This window comes from Hibiscus syriacus, unplaced genomic scaffold (assembly GCF_006381635.1).
Source record: "Hibiscus syriacus cultivar Baekdansim isolate YM2019G1 unplaced genomic scaffold, ASM638163v2 tig00116973_pilon, whole genome shotgun sequence".
Classification (NCBI taxonomy): Eukaryota; Viridiplantae; Streptophyta; class Magnoliopsida; order Malvales; family Malvaceae; genus Hibiscus; species Hibiscus syriacus.
The window spans coordinates 201,644-228,137 of NW_024063497.1; the positions used below are offsets into that span (position 1 = coordinate 201,644).

A 26,494-nucleotide genomic window follows, 5' to 3' on the forward strand; every position below is an offset into this window, starting at 1 on the left:
TAATGTTTTTTCCTCTGAAAATCATTCTTTAGTGTATTTATCTTATGCTCATATAAAAATATTAAATTTATTTTGCTTAAAAATATAAAAATATTTTTATTTTTATATTACTTAATTTCTTCCATAAATTTTATTTAAAAATATTCAAAATATTAAACTTATTTTTATTTTATTTTAAAATGTAAAAGTATTTAAAGATAAATATCATTTAAATGTTTTTATTTCTTTATTTTTCTATAGTTAAAAATATTATGAAATAAATAGATGGTTGTGTACTTAATTGGTTCAATGGCTAGGTTCAACTCCTTCCAATCACAATTCAGCTTTAGCTTATTTTATAGACAATCAGAGGTCACACGTGTCATAATTTGATTGGATAGAAAATTTATTAATTTAATAAATTTAAATTGAATTAAATTTAAGTTAGGACCAAATTGATAGAATGCATAAGTATTGAGGACTAGATGTATAATTATACCAATTTTATTAATTGTCACGTCAACACTTCCGTTAAATGCTAACAACAAATTACTTGATTTAATACAATTAAATAGTTAGCTGGTATGATTGACATAGCTAAAAAATCGATGGTTAAACTGAAAGAAGACAATAGTTAAGTGGCCAAAGTGAAAATGCCACAATTTGCATTGCTGTTTTTTTAATAAAAATTAATAATTTAATTATATTCTAATTATAATTAAAATTAAATTCTTAAAATGGATTAATCATGGAGTGATCCTTGAGTTTTTTAATTTTTTACTTAATAAGGACAATTTATTTAGTAGTGTGTTTCATTGTGTTACATTAGTGATGTATTATAGTGTACGACGTTCACTTTAGACTCATCCTAAATAATAATACATTTATTAAAATAAGTTAATATTAATATTTATAATATTTACAAGAAAATTTAAAATATTTTTCAAAAGATTAAATCCTTTATATTTCTACCACTTCTTTTGGTAGTTACAATTAAAGTTGTCCCTTGAATGTTATTTTCATCAAATGTTTATTAGTAAGAAATAATTTGAAAGGTGTGGTGCTATGTTCAGAATCGATACACCTAATGAATAACTTGACAGGTATACATAATCGGCGAAGTAATCGATATATCTAAGGAAAAACTTGACAGTTATACATAATCATTGTCTTCAAGAGACAAACACCAACCGGTCCCAAATTTGACAAGAAACCATGGTTACACAACAGCATCATGAAAATTCTAGTTCTTTCACATTGAATAAACAGATAGTATACAACTCACTGCAGAGGAAGTCGAAACAAAAGCATCACCAAGCCAAGAAAACAGGATTCGACGGAGTTCGAATCTCATATTGCTGACCTCATTTTAGGCACGAAGGTAGCGTGATTCCGTGACAGACGAAAGCCAGCACGACATAAATGATAATTAGGAGGAGGATTATCAGAGCAACCCTGCAATGTGCAAAGCAAGACAATGAGGGATAAGTTCATCTTTCCAAGTGTCTATTGTACCTTAAAAGCTAACTGTTTTATTGGGAAATTATGATCTTGATAGCAAATTTCACTTTCTAATTCAATGCAGAGAATGTTAACATACAAAAAAGGTTGAGAAATCATACGCAAGTTTGACGTTTCTCCACCATACTGTGTTTCTAAAACGGCGAGTTTGCTTTCTGAAGCGAAAGGTATTTCCTTGCATGCTAGCAGTTTTGTCGACCAGCAATTCCAAGCGGTCGCCTCTCTCTAAAACTTTGTCGATGTTCTCTATCATAACGTTTCTCACCTATTTAAGTACAAGAAACTACTTGAAAAGGAAATGTGAAGGAAGAAAATACAAGTAGGGAGTGAAAAGGCCATAGCTGCAACTAAAAGTAGGGATCCCCTCAAATATAACATGTTAAATTGTTGGCAATAAAAGATTGATATTAGAAATTTTTAATGTGGTTCCTGACAGCAAACTAGTTCATTCTTAAAGGTGTAAGACCATCCTTAAATAAACACCATGATTAAGTAGGTTGAATGCGAAAAAGGATCTGCCGGTAGACAAATTAGAATGAAAGAATTGATAACCTGGTACCCAGCATTCGAAGCCTACCTGACTCATTTCACCTTTTAGTCGATTTATCCTATCGGCGTTAGGGTCACTCGAGTAATATTCCATCTGCTGGCTCAAAACCCTGGAAAATTCATCATTCATGCCGTAAGGAAGGGCTGAAAAGACTGCTCTTCCATATGTCCTCACAAATCTCTGGTGTATCTCTTCAAGAAATGCAAAAGGAATTCTCCCTGCCAAAGATACAATAAACACATCCATCATCACCAACGTTTGAACCAAGTTACCAAAGAGTTCTAATCAAAGAAAAGCTATAAACTTTCAATCTGAATAATGAACATACAATGTTCTGAAGAACATTAATATCCCTTCTCCAGCTCATAAGCATAAATTAAAAGGTGAGTAATCCTTCAATTGAAGAAGATAACTGATAATTTCTCAGACAAAGTATCTATTGCCACAATTGACAAAATGATATGATCAACAAAAAAGCACCCCTTATACCATTTTGAACTCATGATCAAACTCTAGATAGTCAACCAATCATAAAACTTACAAACTTTCTTCTCATCCAACTACTTTTATCTCTAATTTCTCTTTAGATTGAAAAGAATTCAAGAATACTTAAAGGAGCAATTGAAATTGAATTGTAATCCTATCGTGTCAATTAAATATTAAGTTAAATTGCAGAAAGAAGAAGGAAAAGAAAACATGTGTTTTACAAAAATTACCATCTAAACTAAATAACGAAACAGCTAATTTGGCTTACTTCCAGCACTTTCATCGGCCATACACAGAACGGTGAGTCCATCTGTGCGTTTGACGTGGAAGATGAACCGGTCCTGCGAATACGAAACATGAGTGTCGTTGTCTCCTGGTATTTTCTCCAGAATCTGCTTGGCAATCGAGCTCGCGTTCGTCGACGCCGCCGTGAACTCCGCCAGCACCACCGATCCACGCGCAACGAGCGCGTACAGTATCGCCATCTAAGCTCGAAAACCTCTCCCTCTCTCTCAATAGATCGCTTCGATAGATCTATCTGAAAACAGTAGCTTTGCTCCCCTGACAGAACTTCCTTCTATTATTCCTTAAGATTTATATAAAATTAATTGATTTTGAGTGAGCTGGATCGGGATAATGAAAACTAATCTTTGACTTTCTAGATTAAACGGCTGGGATAACCAAAATTAAAATAAAAAAAAGGAGATAATTAAGATAAGAACATGGGAGTGGGCCCTTTGGTGTATTCTCTTTGTTTTGTTTTTCTTTTAGTATAAAGAAGGAAATGATGTGAGTTTGCTATTGTCCATACAGCTTGGAGATTCCCATTGCTCGATTACAGAGGTTTCAACCTATGAACTTTGCTTATATTCTTCCGTGATGATCCCAAGCTTCAATCGAGACTGTCTCGGCTTTCTAGGCACATGGTGAAATGATGGCTTGACTTTGATTCTGATCCCTTTAGTATAATATTTTGGATAAAATATACTAACGACTATCCAATTATTTTCTCTTTTTACTTTGACAATCATTTTTTAGTTTTTATAAATCGGGTCAATCAAATATTTAAATACATTTAATCGAGATACTTACGGTTAATAGTTAATGAAACTGTTGACGTGGCTGTTAATAAAAATGATATTATTACACATCAGATCATCAATATTTATACATTTTATCAATTTAATCCTAATTTAATTCAATAAATTTAATCCCCAATCAGATGGTGACACTTGTCACCGCTTAATTAGGTCATATTTTAATTTTAATTTAATATATTTTAACTCTAATAAAAAGGGTGACACGTGTCACCCTTTGACTGGTGTTAAGATGGCTTAAAAAAAATAAAGAAGCGTAGCTGCTGGGAATGGACCATACGCCAAGAAGATGGGATACGCGTGCCTTTACCATCAAGGAAAGCCCCACAACAGGCAAATTATTTCAACATAGTTTATATATTGCAGAAAAAAGGTAATTTAATGCGATTCAGAGGGCTCGAACCTGGGTCATTGTCTGTTTGGGTTGGGAAGCACACAGTGGTATATATATTTTATACTTTAATTAATACCAGAAAATAAGGAAAGAAAAATGGTTATGGCAAAATTCGAATCTAGGCCAAATATAAAATTACTCAAGCAAATTTATATTTGGTTAATTTTTGGATAGAATATATATTTTTTAAAACATTAATTTATAAAAGATTTAAAAGAAAAATTAAATTTAAGTTTTGTACAGGTACATATATAGTCTAAAAATTAATACTTTTTAATTTAATTAATAATTTTACTTTTTATTAAAAAATAAAATATATGAATCATTTATATTTTGATTAGATTACATAGTTAAAATGTGTCATTAGAAGTCGAATTTAATCATGTGTAAATCTTAAATTTAGTTTTTCTTTTAATTTTGTATAAAATAATGTTTAACATTTATAATTTAATGATTATAGATATAGTCTAAAAATTGATACTCGTTTTAATTTAATTAATAATTTTATTTTTTTATTAAAAAATAAAATATGTGATTAATTTATATTTTAATTAATTTTTATTAAATTGCATAATTAGGAATCGATTTTAATCACGTGTAAAACTTAAATTTAATTTTAATTTTGTATAAATTAATGTTTAAAAATATACAAAATCTATCTAAATATAAATAAAACATAAAATTTATTTGAGTGATTTTGTGTTGTTAAAGTTTTATATTTGGCTTAGGTTTGAATCTTACCATAGTCCTTTTTCTCTTTCTTTTTTTCAGATATTAATTTGACTTCTCATTTAACTCTTCTTTAAAACCTTCAAACTCAACTATATACTCCCAAACCAATTTATTTCACTTTAGTACTCCTAAATATCCAAATTCTCAATAACCTACTTGGAATAAAAAATCATACCAATTTCTCAACTTTGCTGTAAAACCTTTGTAACTTCATAAATCTCTTATTCTAACTGACGACAAGTCAAATTTAACCTCAAACTTCACTTACTAACTCTTTCTCAACAATTCACTTAAAAACCTCTTATATTCAATCTCTCATAACTTATCAATCTTTGAGTTTTAAATCACTTTAAGCTTCTCTTAAGCTTTCCTAACACCTCAAGCATCAAAACCATGACTAAAGTGCAAGAATTAACCAAATAGAAAATTTCTCTCCTTAGCTATGGAGCTCACGGGGAAGAAGAAAAAAGGATAAAGAAAGTCTAGAATTCTCTGATTATTTTATCATCTTTCCACGTGGTTATATAAACAATCATAATGATTTTTAATTATTTTATTGTCTAATGACCAATATGCCCTTTCAACTTACTTTCTTTGCTATTCAATCCTACATAAAGATATTTTAATTAAGTCCCTGAACTTTTTAAATTATCTAATTTGATCACGAAAGTTTAAAATTTTACAATTTGGTCACTAACCCGTTGGTTGGGATGATACAATTTAGTTTAAATTCTAATATGAATATAATTAGATTATGTTTATTTATCAAAATTATAATTATTTCGAGAATTTTATTTGTTCATGATTGGATTTGGAACACTTAATTTATATAAATTTGCATATTCATCCCAAACAACAATCATCATAATCAACCGTCGACGATCTGATTCATCGCTGGAAGATCATGTTCTTCAACCTCAACTTTAAATTCTCATTCACCCAATCCCCATCGATTTAAAGTTGTTTTACAACCACCCCTCTTCCATCTTGAAAGCAACCTTTGTAAACAACCCTAATATCACCTTCACCCAAAAGATTACGGTCTAAAAAATATTTGTAGCCTCGTTTAATTCTTCATATGTAAACAATGATTTCAAATTGTTTAATTCGTCAGGTTCTACCATCATTGGTGGTGAATGCACAAAATCACTTTCAAAACTAGTTATGATGATAATAGCTAAAGATTGTGTCTTTGTACACGATAAATATAAAATCATGTAGCATTTATCAAAACAATAGCTCCAATTACATATAAATCAAAAATTATAAATAATTCCTTAAGCAACTGAATAAACTAATATGCATCTATGAAATAATTTACATGATATTGAGAAGAGCCTAGTCGGGATGATATTACATAACCACATATAAGTAACACGATTTTTCGGCGATGAATATGATCGCCAATGGTTAGTTTGATGATTGTTATAGGGATGAATATGTAAACTTATATAAATTAAGTGTTCCAATCTTAAACAAATAAAAATCTTAAAATAATAATATTTTTTTAATAAAAATTAATTATATTCTTATTAAACTTTAAATTAAATAATAATAATAAAAATAATTATTGATAGATCATTATATTTTTTAATATTTATTTAATAAAGACAATTTAGTTAGTGATGTGTATCACTGTGCCCCATTAATGATGTATTTTAATGTGTGACGCACACCTATACTTATCCCATATAATGACCATTGCAAAATAATTAACGAGAGTTGAAATAAACTTTATATATATTATTTATTTATTAAATATTTTATAATTTTCAAAGCATTAATGAAGAAATATATTATTCCAAGATTTTCACATATAAAGAAATCCTATTACATATATATTTTTTTGTCGCTCTCCCGGTTGTCAAAGATTTGCTTTGATTAATCTGAACTGATCTAAGTCGTACACATAATTTTAGTGGGTGAGTCTTTCAAAAGAGATTTTATGTATACATAAAAATTTAAATCCGAGACATATTTAAATAATATTAAACTACTTACCCCGAAACCATTTCGTTGGTCCTACCAAGCTACTACATACTTTTAAAAGATAGTAGACTAATAATTTTTTGTCCAGATTATGAGAGGTAAATCGCAAATCATTTACTTAACCGCATTATTTCTTACCATCTATATCAACGTAAACAATCATCTTACTCGTTGTATATCAACATAAATAATTATTAAATCTCTCAAATATTTACAAAATAATTATTAAATATTATCAATCATAAAATGATTATTAAACATATCAAATTGTTATAAAATAATCCTTAAATTTATAAAATATTTATCACTATTTTATAACATGCCATTGTCATTTTATAACTGTTTTAAAATTTTAATGACTGTTTTATAATTTTTGAAACATCAGTTGTAAAAAAGTCACTTAAATATAATTTAGTGATAATTCATATGTAATTATATATTATATTATATATACTAAAATTATTTTCAGTTAATTAAAATATATAATTTTTAAAATATTTGTTCGAAGGTTAAACTTTTATAAATATTTTTTTGGCACAAACTTTTATAAATATTAAATGATAATAAAGTGATAATAAAGTGATAATAAAGTGGGATGACGTCAAAAAATGTGAAGCAATAATCAATTTAAAATATCGATACATGAAGATAAGGACAAGGTAATTAATCCCGCGGGTCATTCTCCATCGCCCTCCTAAGCCCACTTCCCCGCCTTCTAACATAAACGCACGAAATCTTTACTAAATTCTAAAATTGAAATTCCCACGTCTAACACATGTTGACGCTATTGCTCCAATTGTCCCCCTGATCCGATCACATAAACCCTAAAGCTCTTCGCCTTGTTAATTTGAATGTTCAATTTTATTCCAAGACAGATCGTAATCGTTTTGTAGATTGAGGGAAAAAAGAAGAAGAAACAGATGATGCAGAGACGGAGTCCACCGAAGCATAGGCACGACGGGACTTCGCCATTGCCTCTCGGGCTGGATTGGAGTCCGCCCCCTCGTAAATGGGTAGGCTTTTCCTCAATTTCGTCTCTTTTTTAATTTGATTTCGTTTGAAATTAACTTGGAATTCGAATTAGCGCTCAGCTTTTCTGGCGATAGAAGAGGTTAGTTCATAAAATTCTAGAAATTTGAACAATAATTAATATTTAGAGTTAGTTTTGTGGTGGATCCAGACCAAAAGAGAAACAGACTATTGATTTTGCAATGACGAGATTGGACTTCATTGATTCAGTAACTTATGTAGTCGTCTTTATCTTTATTGAAAAGACAGTGCATTTATTGCTTTTACATTATCAGTTTATTTTTTAGTCATTGCATTATCAGTTTTTAAATGTACTTATCTAGTCAATTTAGAATTTTAGATTTGTTTCCCATGTCCATATATGACCTCATGAGCTGGTTTTAAGAATTTACAGAGTTCCCAAGGTTTCTAAACAATTGCAGCTGAAATTTAGTAGTAATTTTAATTAAGGCCGGTGATAGTAGAACTCTATCAAGATTCTAGACATCTTAAAGTAAGGGCTGAGTTATAATTTAATCTTGACATGGATTTTCGTTTTGGGTACCGTATTTTCTTTTAACATAGAAAAGAATGAATTTTGTTGTCCTTGTTCATGTTCTGATTGTTTTAGTACAATTTGTTTGGCTGTCTGGAGACTTACGATTGAATTTTGGTTTTAGCACTTATTCAATTTACATATACACGCAGAATGGAAGGGAAACTGTTTGGCCTCATGATCCTCGAACTGGATGGAGTTACTGTGTCACAATACCTTCTTGGGTTGTCTTTCCGAAATCAAGAGTTTCAGATCCTGTTGTGGTAAGTACCAGTATATATGTCTGTGGTAGAGGCTATATCACTCTTGTCTTGATATTAGGTAGTGATATTTTATCTTTCAAAATACAAGTTTCATCATCCTTAACTTATAACACCTAAGTTATGATTATATATTACAGTTTGGAAAACCTTTCAACATCTAAATGGGTTTATATGATGTAAATCTAATACTCTTTGGTATTCCTTTCAATATTTTAACTGACACATTGCAATTCTGTCATAATCATCAATCGTAAATGTTTTTGGTGACTAATTTATTTGCTGTGGTTCTCAGTTAACATTCTTTGGTGCCAGTTTTACAGGGTAAATGTAGGTATACAATCACAAGATGGTGTTACAACTACACGTGGAGTATTGAGAAGATTTAATGATTTTTTGAAGCTATTTAATGAAGTAAGTCCTGCTATTTCCTTTATGTTGCACAAAAAAGTTCACAATTCAGAGAGTATGTTAGAAAACTGTCGGTATGACATATTGCTTGAGCATTACTGTAGAAGAAAATGGCATGCACCCTGATTACAATATTCAAATACAACTGATTTAGGGGACTCTTATATTGTCATCGACTTCCCTCTACAGCTGAAAAAGGCATATCCCAAGAAAAGCCTCCCCCCTGCTCCACCCAAGGGTCTGTTGCGTTTGAAAAGCAGAGCTCTGTTGGAAGAGGTAGGCAATAAGTTTTTCCAATTTGTTTGTTTTCCTCTTTCTTTTATGGTTTTGATAGAACTACTTTAGCGCCTTCCTTCTCCTTATCATCGGGAAATACCAGAGTCTGTTTTAGTTCTCATTTTTCTTCTTTAATGATCTCTACTAGCTTTGTTTTCTCTTGTAGTTGCTAATAACAAGTTCATCCCTTGATATTAAAACTTTGTATCTTTGGGCACTTACTCAGCATTGGATTAGTCGAAAACTCAAAACTCAAGTTTTGAATCTGTATGATATTTATAGTTTCCTACTGACAAACAAACTTAGCATTGATCGGAGATTTTACTTGACAAATATCTGTTGGAAACAAAAAAAGTGGATTTCAAAACTGAAAGATCATTCTTAGTTGTTATTCATTTATCTAGACAACTAAATAAAGCTGCTTAGTTTTTTTGCAGAGAAGGTGTTCACTGGAGGAGTGGATGACAAAACTGTTATCTGACATTGACTTGTCCAGAAGTGTCACAGTAGCATCCTTTCTTGAACTAGAAGCTGCCGCGAGGTCTTGTACGTGCAATTCTACTTAATTAACAGAAATTTAAGACTTAACTATATCATCTTGTAAAGTTTATCTGTAAAAATGGATGTCTAATAGAACCCAAAGTTATAGGTTGTCTAATTGACCATATATTGTAGAAATTAGAGTAATTCTCTGTAATTTCTTATTCTTTTCAATATGACAGATTACATATTTATATACAAAATATCTCTCTAAAGTAGGAAACTCTAAGAAAGGAAAAATAATAATCCTAGGATATGATCCCTTAAAATAAGGGATTGTAGAAATCTATTTACAAAATCATATCTCTATAGGAATGGTAACAAATCATATATCTATAGGAATGATAACAAATCATCTCTATAATTCCTAAACTCCCCCTCAAGCTGGAGAATATACATTGTATAATCCCAGCTTGAATAGGAATTTATTGAAAACAGGCTTTGGCAAAGCCTTAGTAAGAATGTCTGCAACTTGTTCTTCTGGAGGAATGTATGAAAGTGTGGCTGTCTTTTTTGTTAACTTGATCAGCAATAAAATGCCTATCAATCTCAACATGCTTTGTCCGATCATGTTGAACTGGGTTCTTGGCAATTTGAATAGCAGATTGATTATCACACAAAACTTCAAAGTGATCCTCTTGATTAGTGACAAGTTCTTTTAATAGTTTAAGTAGCCAAATTCCTTCGCATATTCCCAATGCTAGTGCTCTAAATTCAGCTTCAGCACTACTTGAAACGACAAATTGTTTCTTACTTCTCCAAGTTGTAAGGTTTCCCCAAACAAAGGTGCAGTAGCCACTAGTGGATCTTCTTTCAGTAAGGTCTCCGGCCCAACTAGAATCTGTAAAGATCTTAACAGTTCTGTCTTGTGTCTTCTTAAACATTAAACCGTGTCCTGGAGTTTTCTTCAAGTACTTGAGAATTCTATTTTGCTGCTGCCATATGCTCTTCAGTAGGATTAGTCATGTGTTGACTTATCACATTTACAGGAAATGCTATATTTGGCCTTGTCAAGGATAAATAAATTAGTTTCCCAACTAATCTTTGAAATTTCTCTTTGTCTACCAAGGACCCATCTTCTTTGTTAAATTTCAAGCTTGCCTCCATTGGTGTATCAATCGGCTTACAACCAAGAAAACCAGTTTCTTTGAGTAAATCAAGTACATATTTTCTTTGGTTGATCACAAGTCCTTCTTTTGACCTTGCCACCTCCATTCCTAGGAAATACCTTAGCTTTCCCAAGTCCTTGGTTTCGAATTCCTTATTTAACAACTTCTTCAAATTGCAAATCTCTTCTTCATCATCTCCGGTAAGAATTATGTCGTCCACGTACACAATAAGGATAGCTTTCTTATTTGTAGAAGTTACCTTGATGAAAAGAGTGTGATCGGCGAGGGATTGCTTTTAGCCGTTTTTTAGGATGACTTTAGTGAACCTCTCGAACCAAGCTCTGGGTGATTGTTTTAACCCGTATAGAGACTTGTTGAGCTTGCACACCTTGTTACTTCCTTCAACAGACTTTAAGCCAGGTGGCAACTTCATATAGACTTCTTCTAGCTTGCCATTAAGAAAAGTGTTTTTTACATCAAGTTGGTGTAATTTCCAATCGCAAATTACAGCCAAACTTAGGAGTACTCGAACAGTATTCAGCTTCGCCACAGGTGCAAAAGTTTCTGTGAAATCTATCCCATATGTTTGTGTAAAGCCTCTGGCCACTAGTTTCGCTTTGTATCGTTGGATGCTACCATTTGAGTTATACTTTACAGTAAAGATTCATTTACATCCAACAACCTTTTTTCCTTGAGGAAGGTCCGTAACAGTCCAAGTAGCATTTTTCTCCAGTGCACAAATTTCATCTTCAACAGCCCTTTTCCATTTTGAATCATTTAGAGCTTCAGCTATGCTTGTGGGAACCTGTTCTTTATCCAAGTTTGTTGTAAATGCTTGAAAAGACGGCATCAATGAATTATAACCAGCAAATTTTTCAATAGGATGCTTGGTGCACTATCTAACCCCTTTTCTAATAGCAATAGGGAAGTCATCTAGAGTAGGGGAAGTGGACTTACTGATTTCATCTTCTATTTCAGCAGCTGGACCCAAATCCAATTCTCGGCAATCATCAGATTGCAAAACAGCCTCAGGAATATGTTTTCTTTTCCTTGTATAGAAACGGAGTTGTTTGATTGGTGTTGTTTGTGGAATATTTTGAATAAGAGTAGGTGTATTTTCAGGAAGGGTATTTAAAGTGGGTATGGGTGAAGTAGTGATAGGTACTAACGGTGGATCAATGGGAGTAGTTACAGGTGACAAATCTGTAGGTAAGGACAAAATTGGTGGCAATTCTGAAGGTTGAGAATGAAGAGTAGGAGGAGATACCTGATGTGGCTGAAAATCCTTCCATGTCTCCCCCTGAATTTCAGCCTGAGTGAAATAGAGATCCTGCTCATAAAATGTTATATCCATAGTGGTAAAAAATCGTTTTGAAGGAGGATGATAGCATTTATAACCCTTCTTAAGTGAAGAATACCCAACCAGTACACACTTTAATGATTTAGGATCTAACTTGGACTTATTAGGAGCAATGTTTTGGATAAAAACAGTACAACCAAATATTTTAAGTGGAAGAATGGAGGAGATATGTTTAAAATGGGGAAAGTATTGCAAAAACATAAATTGAGGTGTTTGAAATTGTAAAACCTTACTAGGCATTCGATTGATTAAATATGTGACAGTTAATAAGGTTCCCCCCCACAATATTTTGGAACATTAGTGGTAAATAGAAGAGAATGAGTAACTTCAAGGAGGTGTCTATTTTTTCTTTCGGTAATACCGTTTTGTTGTGGGGTGTCAACACAAGAACTAATCTGAACTATGCCCTTTTCCCTGAAAAACGCACCCAAAGACTTAGCAAAAAATTCATTGCCGTTATCAGATTTAAAGAGCTGAATTTTAGACCCAAATTGAGTGAGAACCATGTTATAAAATTGGGTAAAAACACCCGTAGTTTCAGATTTATCTTTTAGCAAATAAGTCCAAGTTATCCTACTGTGATCATCAATGAAAGTGATAAACCACTTACAATTATCAGCATTCTTCACCCGAGAAGGACTCCAAATATCATTGTGGATCAAAGCAAAAGGGTGAGAAGGCTTATATGTAGAAGGAGAATAAATTGATTTAGTATGTTTGGCAAGAGAGCAAACTTTGCAAGAAAAAGAATTTGGCCTTTTATGAATGAATAGAGCAGGAAAAACTTTTGCAAGATAGTGAAAACTGGGATGACCTAAACGATAGTGCCATAACATAACATTATCAACTTTTTCTAAAGCGGTGAAAGATTTCGAGATTTTGGTTTTAGTAGAGGCAGGAAGAATGTAAAGACCATTCTGCAAGCTGGCCTTACCAATCATCTTCTTCGAGTTCAATGCCTGCAAAGTACAATCAATATCATTAAAAATTGCATAGCAGTGCAAGTTACTAACGGAAACGAGATTGCAAGCCAGATTTGGTACGAAGAGGACATTTTTAAGTACAATCTGGTCATTGAGAATAACAGTGTCATGTCCTATTTTGCACAAAGAACCATCAGCCGTTTTGACAGCTTTACCAAAGTTTGGAAAAAAATTGCAAAACAAATCTTTATTACCAGTCAAATGATCCGTAGCACCAGAATCGAGGATCCAATTAGGGGACGACTGGGAGGAGAAAAAAACTGTAGCATGAGGTTTACCTTCTGGTTCTTTCATGACCAGATTACCTTCTGATTGAGCAGCTGAACCATAAAAATTTTCTGGATTTAAAGTGATCTCCGGAGTAGGAGAAGAAGTTGTGGACATCATCTAGGTTTGAAAGAAACCGTAACCTAAGCTGATATCATGTAGAAATCAGAGTAATTCTCTGTAATTTCTTATTCTTTTCAATATGACAGATTACATATTTATATACAAAATATCTCTCTAAAGTAGGAAACTCTAAGAAAGGAAAAATAATAATCCTAGGATATGATCCCTTAAAATAAGGGATTGTAGAAATCTATTTACAAAATCATATCTCTAGAGGAATGGTAACAAATCATATCTCTATAGGAATGATAACAAATCATCTCTATAATTCCTACATATATATGTGTGTGTATAGATATATATTATTCATAATTAAGATTAGTTTCACCATTAACTTGGAGTTTTTACATTTCTTATTCTTTCCAGCATTTCAAGAACTAAATGATTGCTCATCAGAAGCTAATATTGTGGGAAATAGCACAATGTCGTCAAATAATGTTCCTCCCAATTCAAGTATATCACATTTTGCTGGCAGTTCGTCAATCACATCAGATTATGGTAGTGATACTGCTTATGAGACATCTGAGGTTGGGACACCTAGATTAGGGAGGGGTGACAGTTCTGAAAGTGTTTCGGGAGATCTGACACTGGATGAAGATTTAACAGTTTCAATAGAAAAACTTGTGAAGTATGGTATGTCCAATATTGATGAGGGACTATTCATGGGGCAAGCAATTTTGGAGCAGCTAGGAGATTTTCCTAGGCATAAATCACAAGCCATACACATGAATAATACTTTGGGGAAAGACATTTATAATGGAAAATGGTCCAGAGCTTCATTTATTGCCGTTGATGGGTTGGAACACTTTTCCGAGATAGATCCGACTAAGGTGGCTGGTCATGCTCGGAAGTTATCAACTGAAAGTGTTGGAAGCGATGTAAGTTCTTTGAGAGGTAGTGACATGTCGATTTCTGGGATTCCAAATTCATCCGTCAATTGCTCTTGTGACCTTCCTGGAACTGCTGAAATATTAAATACCATGGGAACCCTTGGAAACTCCGATCCTCAGTCTGCTGGAGATACACAAATAGTTCTTCCAATGGACCAGCGTCATAAGATAAACAGGGTTCTTCTAAACATGCAGAGGAGACTAGTCACTTCTAAAACTGACATGGAGGATCTTATAGCCAGATTAAATCAAGAAATAGCAGTCAAAGGTTATCTTACCACAAAGGTGTGTATATACTTTCTGAGATAAATTTTGACAGTAGTCATAATTTAAATAGTTTGGTATCATTACAATGGAAATATTACTAGTATTCAGGGATCTTGGCAACGATAGCTCATACTTGTGAAGTTGACTATTTATATTCACTATATCGGTTTCCCTTTCTTTTAATAATATTAATATCCTTTGTTTGATCAGCATTCGGATGTATCAATTGGTATTGCATTTTATAGTTTTCCTCTTTTGTATCGAGTATTTTATCTTTCATTTCATTTTCTAATGCGTTGTATCTTTGGGTGCTTAATATCCCACAAGAGGTGGAATGAGATTTATTCTTAGTAAATTATTAGCAATTTTGAGGTTGAATTGAATTAACAAATTGGAGATGCTCAGGTTAAGGATTTGGAAGTGGAACTTGAAAACACCAAACAAAAAAGTAGAGAAAACCTGCAGCAAGCTATCCTGATTGAAAGAGAAAAGTTTACTCAAATGCAGTGGGAAATGGAAGACCTTCGTCGGAAATCATTGGAAATGGAGTTGAAGTTGAATCCTAAACGGGTAATGCATTCAACCCTGTTTTATTATTGAAATTTATTTTCCTTTGTTACTGTCATATGCTTCAATGTGCACGGGCATGATATGTATGTTTCTAGTTGTTTGATTTCTTTTTATATAAAAATCTTACGCTCTGCCTCTCACACACCCCAGAAGATCAAGCCAAAACTAATTTTAGGATGGGAACACTAAAAAACTTGGTTGTGAAGTTGTATTCAATGTTACGTGAATTGTTTTGTTTTTCTTCTGAAAAATTAACCACCACTGCTTTCTCTTAGAAGCACCACAAATGTTATCCCGTTGTCATTTAAATATACTTGTAATGTTTAACCATTCACTAATAGAGACTAAAACATGAGACAGGATGAGAAGCAAATGACAGAGACAACCAACCAATCTGTTGCTGTGGAGAAAGATGCAATGCTGCAAGAATTAAATGTTACTAAGGAGCATTTGAATGATATATCAAAGCGATATGAAGAACTAGAGGCAAAATCAAAAGCAGATATTAAAGTTCTAGTTAAAGAGGTCAAATCTCTCAGGAAATCCCAAAAAGAACTGAAGCAAGAGATGGGTCAATCACTGTCAGAAAAATCTGAAGCCGAGGTAACTATCTGTACTGAAGTATTTGTTAGTCATTAAGTTTCTTCTTTAGGCATTCAACCAGAATAAAAGAAACCAGAATAAAAGAAACAGAAAAACATTATTATCTGTTGAAAAACTTTATCTTCCTTAAGTATTCTAGAGCTATTAGATGTAGTCAGAGCAAATCATTGCTCCAAGTTTTCTTGCAATGAGATGTAATCTTCTGAATTTTGCAGGCACAACTAAAACAGGAAAGACAAATAATTAAGCATGTAAGAAATGCAAGAGAAAAAATGCTCAATGATTGTCGGCTTCTTCACAACCGGCTTCTTGGATGCAGTGTGAATTTGTCTACAGATGATGAAGATTTAATCAAAGAGTCTTCCTCCGTTGAAGAAGCATTGGATTTGTTGACTACTTCTGATGATAAAATCACTCTCCTACTTACTGAGGTACCTTGGTTTTTTGGGTATTCAATACTGTTAAACTAAAGTCCCTTTGACGCTTTTTAATATTTATTGGGAAATATTTAGATAGAAAATAAAAGTTAGTTTTTGCCTTTTTTGTTCCCAATTAATATTCTTCAATGCTGACTGGAATATGTAGACTTTCACCACCATAAGTAAACACATAAACAAGTTTGCTACTTATGTGCCCTCTATCTCCCATCCACTCCCCGCCCGCCCCCTCGAATTTTATTTGTTTAATATCATTTTCCGTGGCTTTTATGCAAATTGTTAATGTTAGTTTCCACTCTTTAATTGCTTGGCCTTATATTTTTCACTTAACTAAATTCTTACCTTGCAAAAAATCTGATTAGGTACAACTATTAGCCAAGGGAGAAGGCAGTGCCACTGGCGATATTGACAGCCAATATAACAATCAATATGATATTGGAACAGATGATGAGTTAAGGAAGATCATAGCAGACATCTTCACCGAGAACGCGAAATTAAGAAAGCAGGTGAATTCTCTTCTACAGCATAGACTCAAATGTGATATCATGTCAAAGAATAATGATAAGGAATTAATCGAGTCTGGAGATAGATAAAATGGGGTTAGAACTTAGAATATTATAGAATACGATAAGGTAACCCCCACAATCTCCATTACAGTTCCCAGAAATGAATTACATTGAATTTTGGGGTTACAGTTACACTAGTAATGCAGAGAAGAAGATGACCCTTTTTTAACACTGATGTATTATATATTTTTAATCATTTGAATAGCAAAAAAATGAAAGCATAAAGCTCAAGAGTTTGATGTTTTTCCTGCTGGGTTTGATCTTGTTACCTGTCTTCCAGTCCAATTACTATCATCAACATGGACAACTGAGCCGTTAAGTCTTGCTTAGAGTTCGAATTTTGCTCTTATTTTTGTGTGTATATATATATATATATTAAAACTTTAGACCCCATTTTTAAATTTTTAGATCTTTCACTCTATCAATTATAAAATGGATAATGCAAAGAAATTATTGATGAAAAGAATGGGGAGGAGGGTCTCAGTCACACTATAGCACATTGGATGCTGCAAAGGTCGTAGTTACACTTGAATGAAGCCAGCCAGCTAGCCAGCAGCAATTAAACGGTCCCAATGGATAAGGGTACCACTTAACGAAGGAAGTACAGTAATGCACCCTTAAAGTAATGTGAGCCCCATGTCATGCCTTTAATATATTTCGAATAATTATAATCAGCGTTGAAATTAAAGTTACGGTAGGATGGATCAAGACCTTGAAAATTTTATTTAAATTATAAATTAAATCATGGTCTCTTCTAATGTTTTAGGTTCAATTCTTCGTTCACTGCTCATTGGTTTTTCAGTTTTCGGGTCAAATTGTTTTATAGGCACCTCTTAGTTTTACAACTAGGCAAATTAAGTTATGGTTCATCAATTTTTCAATTTGAATAACTTTTAAATTTCTATCAATTTTAAAATTAAATAAATTAGAACATAACATTTTAATTTTTTAAATAAATTAGAACTATGATCCTCATTTTTTTACTATTTTTATATTTGTCTCTTAAAGTTTCATCCTGGCTTCGTCTATGGTCGTAATAAGTTAAAATTTAAATTGATGATCAGGATATATCTTGATTTAGATAAGAATAAATCTAATCAAGAAGTGCAGAGAAAAATTTAAATTTAACCTAAAGATTATTTATACATAGTGAGATTTGAACACAATCTTAAATTTTCTGTAATTTTAATCCTTTTATTGCTTCGTTGATGACGATAATTGAATTGAGTTAGAAAAAAAAATTAGGAGTATGCTTTCTAGGAGATTGAATTATGAACAAAATACTTTGAATTGTGCAAGTGAAGTCACAATCAATTGAAAGAGTTTCTTATCATGCTTGCCATGGGAATTGCTGTTATCAATCGGAGATGATTTGATCCCTTGAAAAGGGACTTGTTTAAATGATGAAGACAAATGAATGCTTAGGAGTGGGACCTTCCCTCTTGCACGTCAACTTTCTATTGTCGAAGTCTAACAGATTTAATTTTAATTCAGTTGATATCGTTATTATCATAATTTTTTCTTAAAAAATATAAATTGAATCACATTTAATCATGTAAAAATTATAAGATAGGATCAAAATCTTATAAGTAAGATTTAGTGAGTTGAGAGTGGGTTCCAGCACACGAGCATGATGATGATCCGATCAAGATTGAAGATGGAGCCATGATGGGACGGAACATGAGAAACTCCGAGAGGTGGTTTGAAAATAAAAGCAGGGTTGTCGAGCCCCATGCCGGCCATCACGTGAACACCTTTCAATGTTCCCAAACAAATCAACCCTACCGCCAATTCAATGCCATCAAACAAACACCCGTACAAACGGATAATTTATTCTTCCGATGACTTTGTCCAACTTCATTTTCTCTCTCCTATTATTGCCTCGCTTTAATTGTAGACACACTTATACGATCTCGGCATTTTTTTCGAAAAATTACATGTGATTTGTATATTTATCGATCTAATATCGGTCAAATTATATTTTTTGATCTGATATCCGTAGTAGTAAAGCGCGTTCTTTGTCTCGTGCTATATATTGATTTGACGTCACGTAGGGTATAGCGTGCCCCTATACCGCGCTATACGCTGACATGACTTACACGTGGGTATAGCGCGACTCTGATCCGTATTATACGTCACGTAGGAATATAGCGCTGCCCCTGCTCAGCGCTATACCTGGGTATGAATTATATTTAGCGCAGACCCTGGTCCGCGCTATACCTTTATCTGAATAATTACATATAGCGCGATGTATGTACCACGCCTTGTATGGTTATAAATACCCTTCGCTCTCCGTTAAGTTTCTCAAATCTCCTCACATCTCTCTCCTCTAACTTATAAATTAATACAACAATTTCGTCAACGAGTAATAATTCTGGTAATTGTCTCATATTTGATTTAGAAGTTCGTGCGATTTTTCGTTATAATTTTTTTTATTATACTTATTGTTTATTATAATTATTTGAAAACATATTATACTAATTATTTTCAATTAATTTTTGTGTTTGTAAAATTGAAAAACATGAGCATACGTCAAAATAGTTTTGTGGTACAGATAATAATATAAAATTATATTATTTAAATTATTTACGTTGATGTGTAAAAAATTTATTGTGTTATATTTTCGCTCATATATAATTTATTTAACCAGGTTTGTTTCAGTTATTTTTTTTACAGATATAATATTGTCGCACTTTTAAACTTAAAGAATGACGCGACTTTCAGCTATTGTTTATTATGATGGTGAAATTCGAGAAGATGAAACCGACGTTGTTTTCGTATCAAATAAGCGTGTTAAAATATCATTCAAGAGAAACATAACTCTTGAGGGGCTGATAACAAAGATTTCGAGGAAAATTCATGTTGGAAGCAGTAGAAGAATGTCGTCGTTGCAGTACAAATTTCCAACATCATTGTTGCCATTAACTTATACAGCGTTTGAACTTTCGAACAATGATGATGTTCAAATGATGGTTGAAGCTCAAAGTAATTATTTAGACGCCGCTATTGAGATGTATGCACATTTTGTTCAAGTGCGTGCTATTCGGGGTCAATCTTTAAGCTCCCACTATGGGCTGGCTGAACAAGTTGATCAAGTTGACAGCCCGACTACATTAATGTGTAATGATTTTAATGCCATAATGGGGAGACATTCATCCGCAACTCCTTACGATATGTACCGAGGTGGGTCCACGAACAACCCGTATGACAACACCACATCTAGTTCAAGGGGAAGGCATTCATATGCAAATTTCTTTGATCATATGGAGATGCCATCGACGCAACCATCTGTGCAGTTTCCATTTGACACGATGGCTTCAAGCTCCAGGGGGAGGCATTCGACTGTGAGCTTTTTCGATCTCAATGTCGATATGCCTTCCAGTTCAAGGGGAAGGCGTGCAAGTAGTAGGTTCTTCGACCTAAATGTGGAGAGCATGGAGGAACCATCATCTCCACCAGAAGAACCGCTTCGTGAGCCTGGTGCGGATGGTGCTGAGACTGGACTATTCATTCACCCAGAATCACCGCAATTCAACTCCGATGATGATGAAGTTCCAGGAAATATGGCACAAACTGCCCTCCTGCACATATGTATAAAGCTGATTATGGTGCAATGTACGGGCCAGAATTTGCAGATATGCCTCATCTCGGTGACTATGGATATTACTCATCAATAAATAATGGTGAGTTATATTTAGGCATGGAGTTTTCAAGCAAAGAAGAAGCGGTGATGGTTATAAAAAATTACAATATCCGTAATTTTGTTCAGTCCAGAGTCAATCGATCGACGACCGAAAAATATGTATGTTATTGTGCCCGACGCGAAAACGGATGCAATTGGATGGTTCGCGTATCAAAAATGAAGAGAAAAAACAACATATGGGAACTAACAGTATACAACGGTCCTCACACATGTTGTGCTGGAGGGGTCAACCAAGATCATCCCAACTTGGACTCTGAAATGATATGCCAAGCCATTATGCCCATGGTAAAAACAAGCTCTCACATAGCTGTTGTAGTGTTGATTTCAGCTATACAATCGCAGTATGGGTACACTGTCTCCTATAAAAAAGCTTGGCTAGCAAAACAAAATGTCATTGTCAAACTTCATGGCGAATGGGATGCATCTTACAACGAACTTCCAGGTTGGTTTAGGCTGGTGCGGACGTTGAATCCTGGGACAATTGTGGACTTCGAAACCTCCTATGCATACCATAATGATCGAGTTCTTCGCGATCGAAGCCAATTCTACCGGGTTTTTTGAAGTTACCCACAGTACGTTAATGCTGTCAAATACTGCAAGCCTGTGTCGACGGGACTTTCTTGTATGGAAAATACAAGCAAGTTTTATTATTGGCAGTTGTCCAAGATGGCAATCGCAACATTCTTCTAGTTGCTTTTGCTCTTGACGAAGGAGAATATACAGATTCTTGGGCTTTTTTCCTCCGAAATTTGCGTGCACATGTTATCACGAGGGAAAACATCTGTGTCATTTCAGATCGCGGAGCTGAGATCAAAGCAGCAATGGAGTCTTTGGGTCCAATGTGGCAACCACCCTTTGTCCAACTTAGGTATTATCTCCGACACATTTCTGCGAACTATCATGGAAGGTACAAGAAGAATGATGAGCGTCAATTAATTGTGCGCATGGGTAAGTGAAACTGATGTAGTTTGTTTTCTTTCAATCGTTTTAATTTTGCAAAGAAAGCAAGTTAGTAAGTTATACATTTTTTGATCAGATTACGAACTACTTCCTCGAACGTTTGAATCAATGCTTCAAGATTTGTGGGCGAAGAACGAGGAAGGATACGATTACATCAGCCTCATCGATAAAGAAATATGGACGAACGCATATGATGGTGGATATCGATATGGACACATGACGACCAACTTGGCAGAGATAATCAATTCAACTTTAAAGGGTGCACGTCACTTACCAGTAGCGGCTTTGGTAAAGACTATATATTTTTGTTTGGGGGCACTTTTTGCGAAGCTCGGGGGATAAGCTCAAACCTAGATGCAAGGCGGTCATGTCTATCACCCTAGATTAGTTGCAGATCTATAAAAAAATTGATGCATCAAATGGAATATCTGTAACAAGCTTCTCTAGAAGGCATGAAATGTTTCGTGTCGCAGAGTTGCCGCGACATCTTCAAGGGATTGAAGCTGTGTCGTTAAGAGTAAATCTAAGGGACAGAACCTGCGACTGCGGGTTTTTTCAAGCTCTGAAGTATCCATGCTCTCATGTGATAGCAACTTGCTCGCATACACGTCAAGACTATAACCATTTTGTGGATCCCGTATACCTACTATCTGAAGTTTTTAAGGTATACGAATTTGAGTTTCCCCCCATAGGTAATGACAAAGACCCTGATGAGGTTCAAGATTGGCTTCTGATTATACCAAATTCGAGTTTATTGAGGGAGCGTGGTCGTCCAAAATCCAATCGAATTCATTGCGATATGGATATTCGAGAAATATTTAGACAAGACAGAAGATGTGGGCATTGTAGAAACCCAGGACACATTAGAAAAATATGTCCACTTCTGTTGCCATCAAGTAACAATTGATGAGGAAATGATGTATTTGTTTATCAAATAATAATTCTTGTACTTTGATTTGCATTTACTTCAAGTTAATGTCATTCGATAATCGCTGATGAAGATTAAAAAAATGAACACAATCATTAAATTTTATCAAACTAATAACAATTTGGTATTTGAATATAATTTTAAATACAACAAACTTACAATAAGAATTAAATGGTAAATGATAACCAAATTACAATAACTGATATTAAATAGTAATAAACAAAATTAACTGAAATACATTAAAAAAAGTCCAACAAATTTAACAAAATAAAGTAAATACAAATATAATAAAAATATATATCGATGTCTGCGACGCGAATGTGTTCCGCAGGGCGGTGGTTGTTGATCTCGATAAGGATTTCTTCGTATCACTGGTTCTGACTCCTCGTTGTCATTATCATCACCATCATCGTCATCGTCGTCGTCCTGAGCAGGTACATTAGGTTGATGAGGAGCCGATGACGATGAAGCACCTCCATAGAATAAGGACCCTGGAGGTGTATGACTGACTATCCCACCGGCCTGCGAAAACTGTAAAAACTCATAAAACTCAGACATCACTGAATGTGAAAATTGTACAGGAGGTGTTTGTCCTGCGGCCATGGGTGATGAGGCTGAACCCGCCAGATATTCAGCATATGAACCCCAAGTCGGATATACAAACATAGACCTATAATAGCCTCCATGAGGGGTCATCTGTGACGGTGGTGGCGGCGGGGTCATAAAACCAGGTAAAGGCGGCGGCGGCGACATCTGGTAATGGAAAGGCGGCGACATCATATATGGCTGCGGCATCATAAATGGCTGCGGTGGCTTGGGAACATCTTTTAAACATGAGATAATTTGAGAGAATATGGTGTGATGAAAGTAATAAAGGATGGGGGTATTTATAGGGAGGATTGGGGGGGTAATTAAAGGTATAGCACGCCCCCTGTACCGCGCTATACCCCACGTGTCAGATAAACATCTATAGTGTGGATCAGGGGCCGCGCTATACTCACGTGTAAGTCATGTCAGCGTATAGCGCGGTATAGGGGGTTGGCTATACCCCACGTGGCGCCAAATCAGCATATAGCGCAGGGCAGAGAGTGCGCTTTACTGATACGGGTGTTAGATCAGAAAATATAATCTGATCGGTGTTAGATCGGTAAATATACCGATCACCGATGATTTTTCAGAAAAAACGCCTACGATCTCTATCTTTTCAATGTCATTTATATATATATATATATATTAAGATTAAATTAGTGTGATTTTTGATCATGTCGATTGTTTCTTTTTAATTTTTGAATTGAGTTATTGTAACTTCAATCATTTCAATTATTAACTTAATCGATTATATGAATATATTAATATTCAAATCATTTCAGTTTTAAATTATTCTAATTTATGTTCATTCCGGCTTTGAATTTGATTGGTTTTACTTTCGAATTCATGTTGTTAACTTTAATTATCAAATTTAATTTAAATTAAATTCGAATTTATCCGGTAAAATGCTCGATCTGGATTAGAATTGATAGATCGACATCCAACAAAGACCTTCTCGTTGGCCACTTGGTCTAAGTTCATTTCCCCTCCCTCTGCCTCCCATTGTAGAAGGAAACTAAGACAAAAGGAATCAATGCTATTTGAGTGGAAGAAAAGTACGAAGGAAGAAGATGGAGAGAATGTTTAAATTCCCCATTATCAAGGATGCTGTTTGAACCGAAGAGTTCATGTATCGTGTTGTGTTTTAGGGATGTTTGTCCACAGCTTGGTGTGTGTCTGGAATTTCAAACTCCTGTCCACCAACTGTTGTATTTGTTTAGATATTGCTATTCAAATGTTCAATTCAGTTATCATCAAAATTGAGAAATTCTATGTAACAACACAAAAAAATGACAATGATTGCATAATAAATTCGTCTAATGTGACATAATCTAAGAGATTAATTAGTCCCCTTGAAGTTTAAGATTATAATATTTTATTTTTTTAAGTTATGGAATAGATGATGGGATTGAGATTATAATATTTTATTTTTTATTAATTAGTCCCCTTGAAGTTTAAGATTATAATATTTAGGTGGAGTTGGAGCAAAAGACAGGGTGAAACTTGGAGTTAGGCTGGGCAAGTTGGTGCGTCGTTTTCTTACCTGTCGGGATCATTGTCAAGGCTTTTCCCGACCCAACCCCCATTGCTGTCGTCCCTAACTTCTCTCCCATATATACACACACTTCCTCAGCTTCAACCAGAAGCTACATTCCCATCTCCCATTTTCCTTTTATCATATTACATCGTGTTTAAGTAACAGTTTCAATGTCTGATGTGGAGCTTCAACTGTGTCTTGCTGTCCCCACTCCGAACAACCACCTTAAACGAATGAGCTGTTTAGTAGACGAAGGTTACCGTGTTAAAAACACACGTGGTTTCGAGCAGACATCTGGAAACGATGATGAGTGTGACACAATGCCTTTACTTTTTTGGAGTGTCCATCCAAACGAGGAAGACGATGAACACAAGGATAGAAACTATAGAACATTCGCCATTCATGAGTAAGTTCTCTTCATTTGATCCATGATGTTTTATCGGTCATTGGATATTAACAAGTTGATCTTGAATACTGCAGTATGAATGATGCAGAAGAAGATCAAGTTGTGGGATGGCCACCCATCAAGTCATGGAGGAAGAGAACATTGCATCATCGTCATCATCACCATCAGAATAAAAGAGCTGCAGAAATTGGGAATGGAAATGGAAGACCCATTTATGTCAAGGTGAAGATGGAAGGGGTACCAATAGCAAGAAAGATTGACCCGAGGCATTACCATTCTTATCACCAACTTACCAATTCATTAATTACCATGTTCACCCAAAGTAAGTAATCGTACATGATAAGCGAACTCACTTAAAATTACCCAATATCCAAACAATATTTAAGGTTACTTTTTCTCTTTCCGTGGACTGTTTTGAACAGATACAACCTGTGGTGAAGATGATTACAATACAAGTTATACTCTCACTTACCAGGACAATGAAGGAGATTGGTTGATTGCAGGAGATATTCCATGGCAGTACGTATATTTTTCTACCTACTAAAACATGGATTAAAGACTGCTGAAATATTAAATCCTCATTGTTTTTACTGTTGGTTTTGCAGAAGTTTTATTAGGACTGTGCAGCGGCTAAAGATACTACCTAACTGGGGTTGAAACCATGCAGTAACTAGTTGTAACTGTAAAAGCTGTAAAATCAAGTGTGAAACTGTTTATTTATGCAAGAGCCTGGCAAGAACAAGATGTGTGAAGCATATATATAATTACCATTAGCTTGTTAATTTCATGTACTCTGCCTAATTAGCATATATGATTGGAATTTACTTTGATAAAAACCCTATCAGATTCATAGGGATAAATTAGAGAAATAAGCCATTTGAAAAATAAAACTTAAAAAATTAAGATGATATATAATTAATTAGGGAAATTGGATCATTATTATAATGGAAGCCGGAGTCTACTTTCGACAATATTGTAGAATTCGTCATGTCTTGTTGAATTTTTTTTTCATGTTTTTTTAATTTTGAGAGTAAAATAAAAGAAAAAGAAAGTTAGAGATTTAAAACATGAATTTTCAAAAGTTATCATACTCTGCACTTTCATCTTTTTTTAATTTTAATCCCAAAATTTTGAAAACTAACATGACGATTTCTGAAATGTTGTCGACAAGAAGTGGCGACGTTGACCTTCAGTGTAGCAATAACTTTATTTCTCTAATAAAATTTAGATTATTCTTATTTTCTATTTTTTAAGAGAATTAATTTCTTTATTTTTTCCGATTTATAGATATATTAGAAAAATAATTTCTTAAATTAAGCAGCTTGTGTTAGTTGAACAATTTCACTTTCCAGATAAATTTTATGAAATTTGGTCATGCTTTAAATTTGATTATTGACT

At 33.8% G+C, this 26,494-nt stretch overlaps 3 protein-coding genes across 5 annotated transcripts; 2 read left to right on the top strand and 1 right to left on the bottom strand.

Moving 5' to 3' along the window:
* Positions 1-1,083: 1,083 nt before the first annotated feature.
* On the bottom strand, positions 1,084-3,163 carry LOC120192202 (vesicle-associated membrane protein 711-like). The gene is made up of 4 exons (XM_039195025.1): positions 2,805-3,163; positions 2,078-2,268; positions 1,602-1,765; positions 1,084-1,434 (listed from the first exon to the last, which is right to left on the bottom strand). Exons 1-4 carry the CDS (start codon positions 3,019-3,021, stop codon positions 1,344-1,346), a joined length of 663 nt encoding a protein of 220 aa, XP_039050956.1. The 5' UTR covers positions 3,022-3,163; the 3' UTR covers positions 1,084-1,343.
* Positions 3,164-7,528: 4,365 nt separating this feature from the next.
* LOC120192259 (PX domain-containing protein EREL1-like) lies at positions 7,529-17,193 on the top strand. 3 transcript variants are annotated; one of them, XM_039195057.1, is made up of 10 exons: positions 7,529-7,761; positions 8,465-8,575; positions 8,888-8,986; positions 9,173-9,259; positions 9,697-9,805; positions 14,008-14,816; positions 15,204-15,368; positions 15,729-15,971; positions 16,187-16,402; positions 16,771-17,193. In XM_039195057.1, the coding sequence occupies exons 1-10, from the start codon at positions 7,669-7,671 to the stop codon at positions 16,999-17,001; spliced, it is 2,163 nt and encodes a 720-aa protein (XP_039050988.1). In that variant the 5' UTR covers positions 7,529-7,668; the 3' UTR covers positions 17,002-17,193. The 3 variants fall into 3 exon arrangements, with proteins under 3 accessions (XP_039050988.1, XP_039050989.1, XP_039050990.1); XM_039195058.1 differs by lacking the exons at positions 7,529-7,761; positions 8,465-8,575 and having other exon boundaries at positions 8,941-8,986; positions 9,702-9,805; XM_039195059.1 differs by lacking the exons at positions 7,529-7,761; positions 8,465-8,575; positions 8,888-8,986; positions 9,173-9,259; positions 9,697-9,805 and adding an exon at positions 9,813-9,925 and having other exon boundaries at positions 13,917-14,816.
* A 7,667-nt stretch (positions 17,194-24,860) lies between these two features.
* Positions 24,861-25,805, top strand: LOC120192219 (auxin-responsive protein IAA29-like). Its single transcript, XM_039195036.1, has 4 exons — positions 24,861-25,096; positions 25,171-25,418; positions 25,519-25,615; positions 25,702-25,805. The coding sequence occupies exons 1-4, from the start codon at positions 24,861-24,863 to the stop codon at positions 25,751-25,753; spliced, it is 633 nt and encodes a 210-aa protein (XP_039050967.1). The 3' UTR covers positions 25,754-25,805.
* Positions 25,806-26,494: the final 689 nt, after the last annotated feature.

What these genes read in the sequence shown, in the direction of transcription:
- LOC120192202 (XM_039195025.1), bottom strand. Translation starts at nt 3,021, where the DNA reads ATGGCGATACTGTACGCGCTCGTTGCGCGTGGATCGGTGGTGCTGGCG. An exon ending in TAAAAGGTGAAATGAGTCAG is followed by an intron (nt 1,766 to 2,077) that starts GTAGGCTTCGAA and finishes GTACTTAAATAG; the next exon opens with GTGAGAAACGTTATGATAGA. An exon ending in TGGAGAAACGTCAAACTTGC is followed by an intron (nt 1,435 to 1,601) that starts GTATGATTTCTC and finishes TGCACATTGCAG; the next exon opens with GGTTGCTCTGATAATCCTCC.
- LOC120192259 (XM_039195057.1), top strand. Translation starts at nt 7,669, where the DNA reads ATGATGCAGAGACGGAGTCCACCGAAGCATAGGCACGACGGGACTTCG. An exon ending in TTTTGAAGCTATTTAATGAA is followed by an intron (nt 8,987 to 9,172) that starts GTAAGTCCTGCT and finishes TTCCCTCTACAG; the next exon opens with CTGAAAAAGGCATATCCCAA. An exon ending in TCACTCTCCTACTTACTGAG is followed by an intron (nt 16,403 to 16,770) that starts GTACCTTGGTTT and finishes AAATCTGATTAG; the next exon opens with GTACAACTATTAGCCAAGGG.
- LOC120192219 (XM_039195036.1), top strand. Translation starts at nt 24,861, where the DNA reads ATGTCTGATGTGGAGCTTCAACTGTGTCTTGCTGTCCCCACTCCGAAC. An exon ending in AATTACCATGTTCACCCAAA is followed by an intron (nt 25,419 to 25,518) that starts GTAAGTAATCGT and finishes TGTTTTGAACAG; the next exon opens with ATACAACCTGTGGTGAAGAT. An exon ending in GCAGGAGATATTCCATGGCA is followed by an intron (nt 25,616 to 25,701) that starts GTACGTATATTT and finishes TTGGTTTTGCAG; the next exon opens with AAGTTTTATTAGGACTGTGC.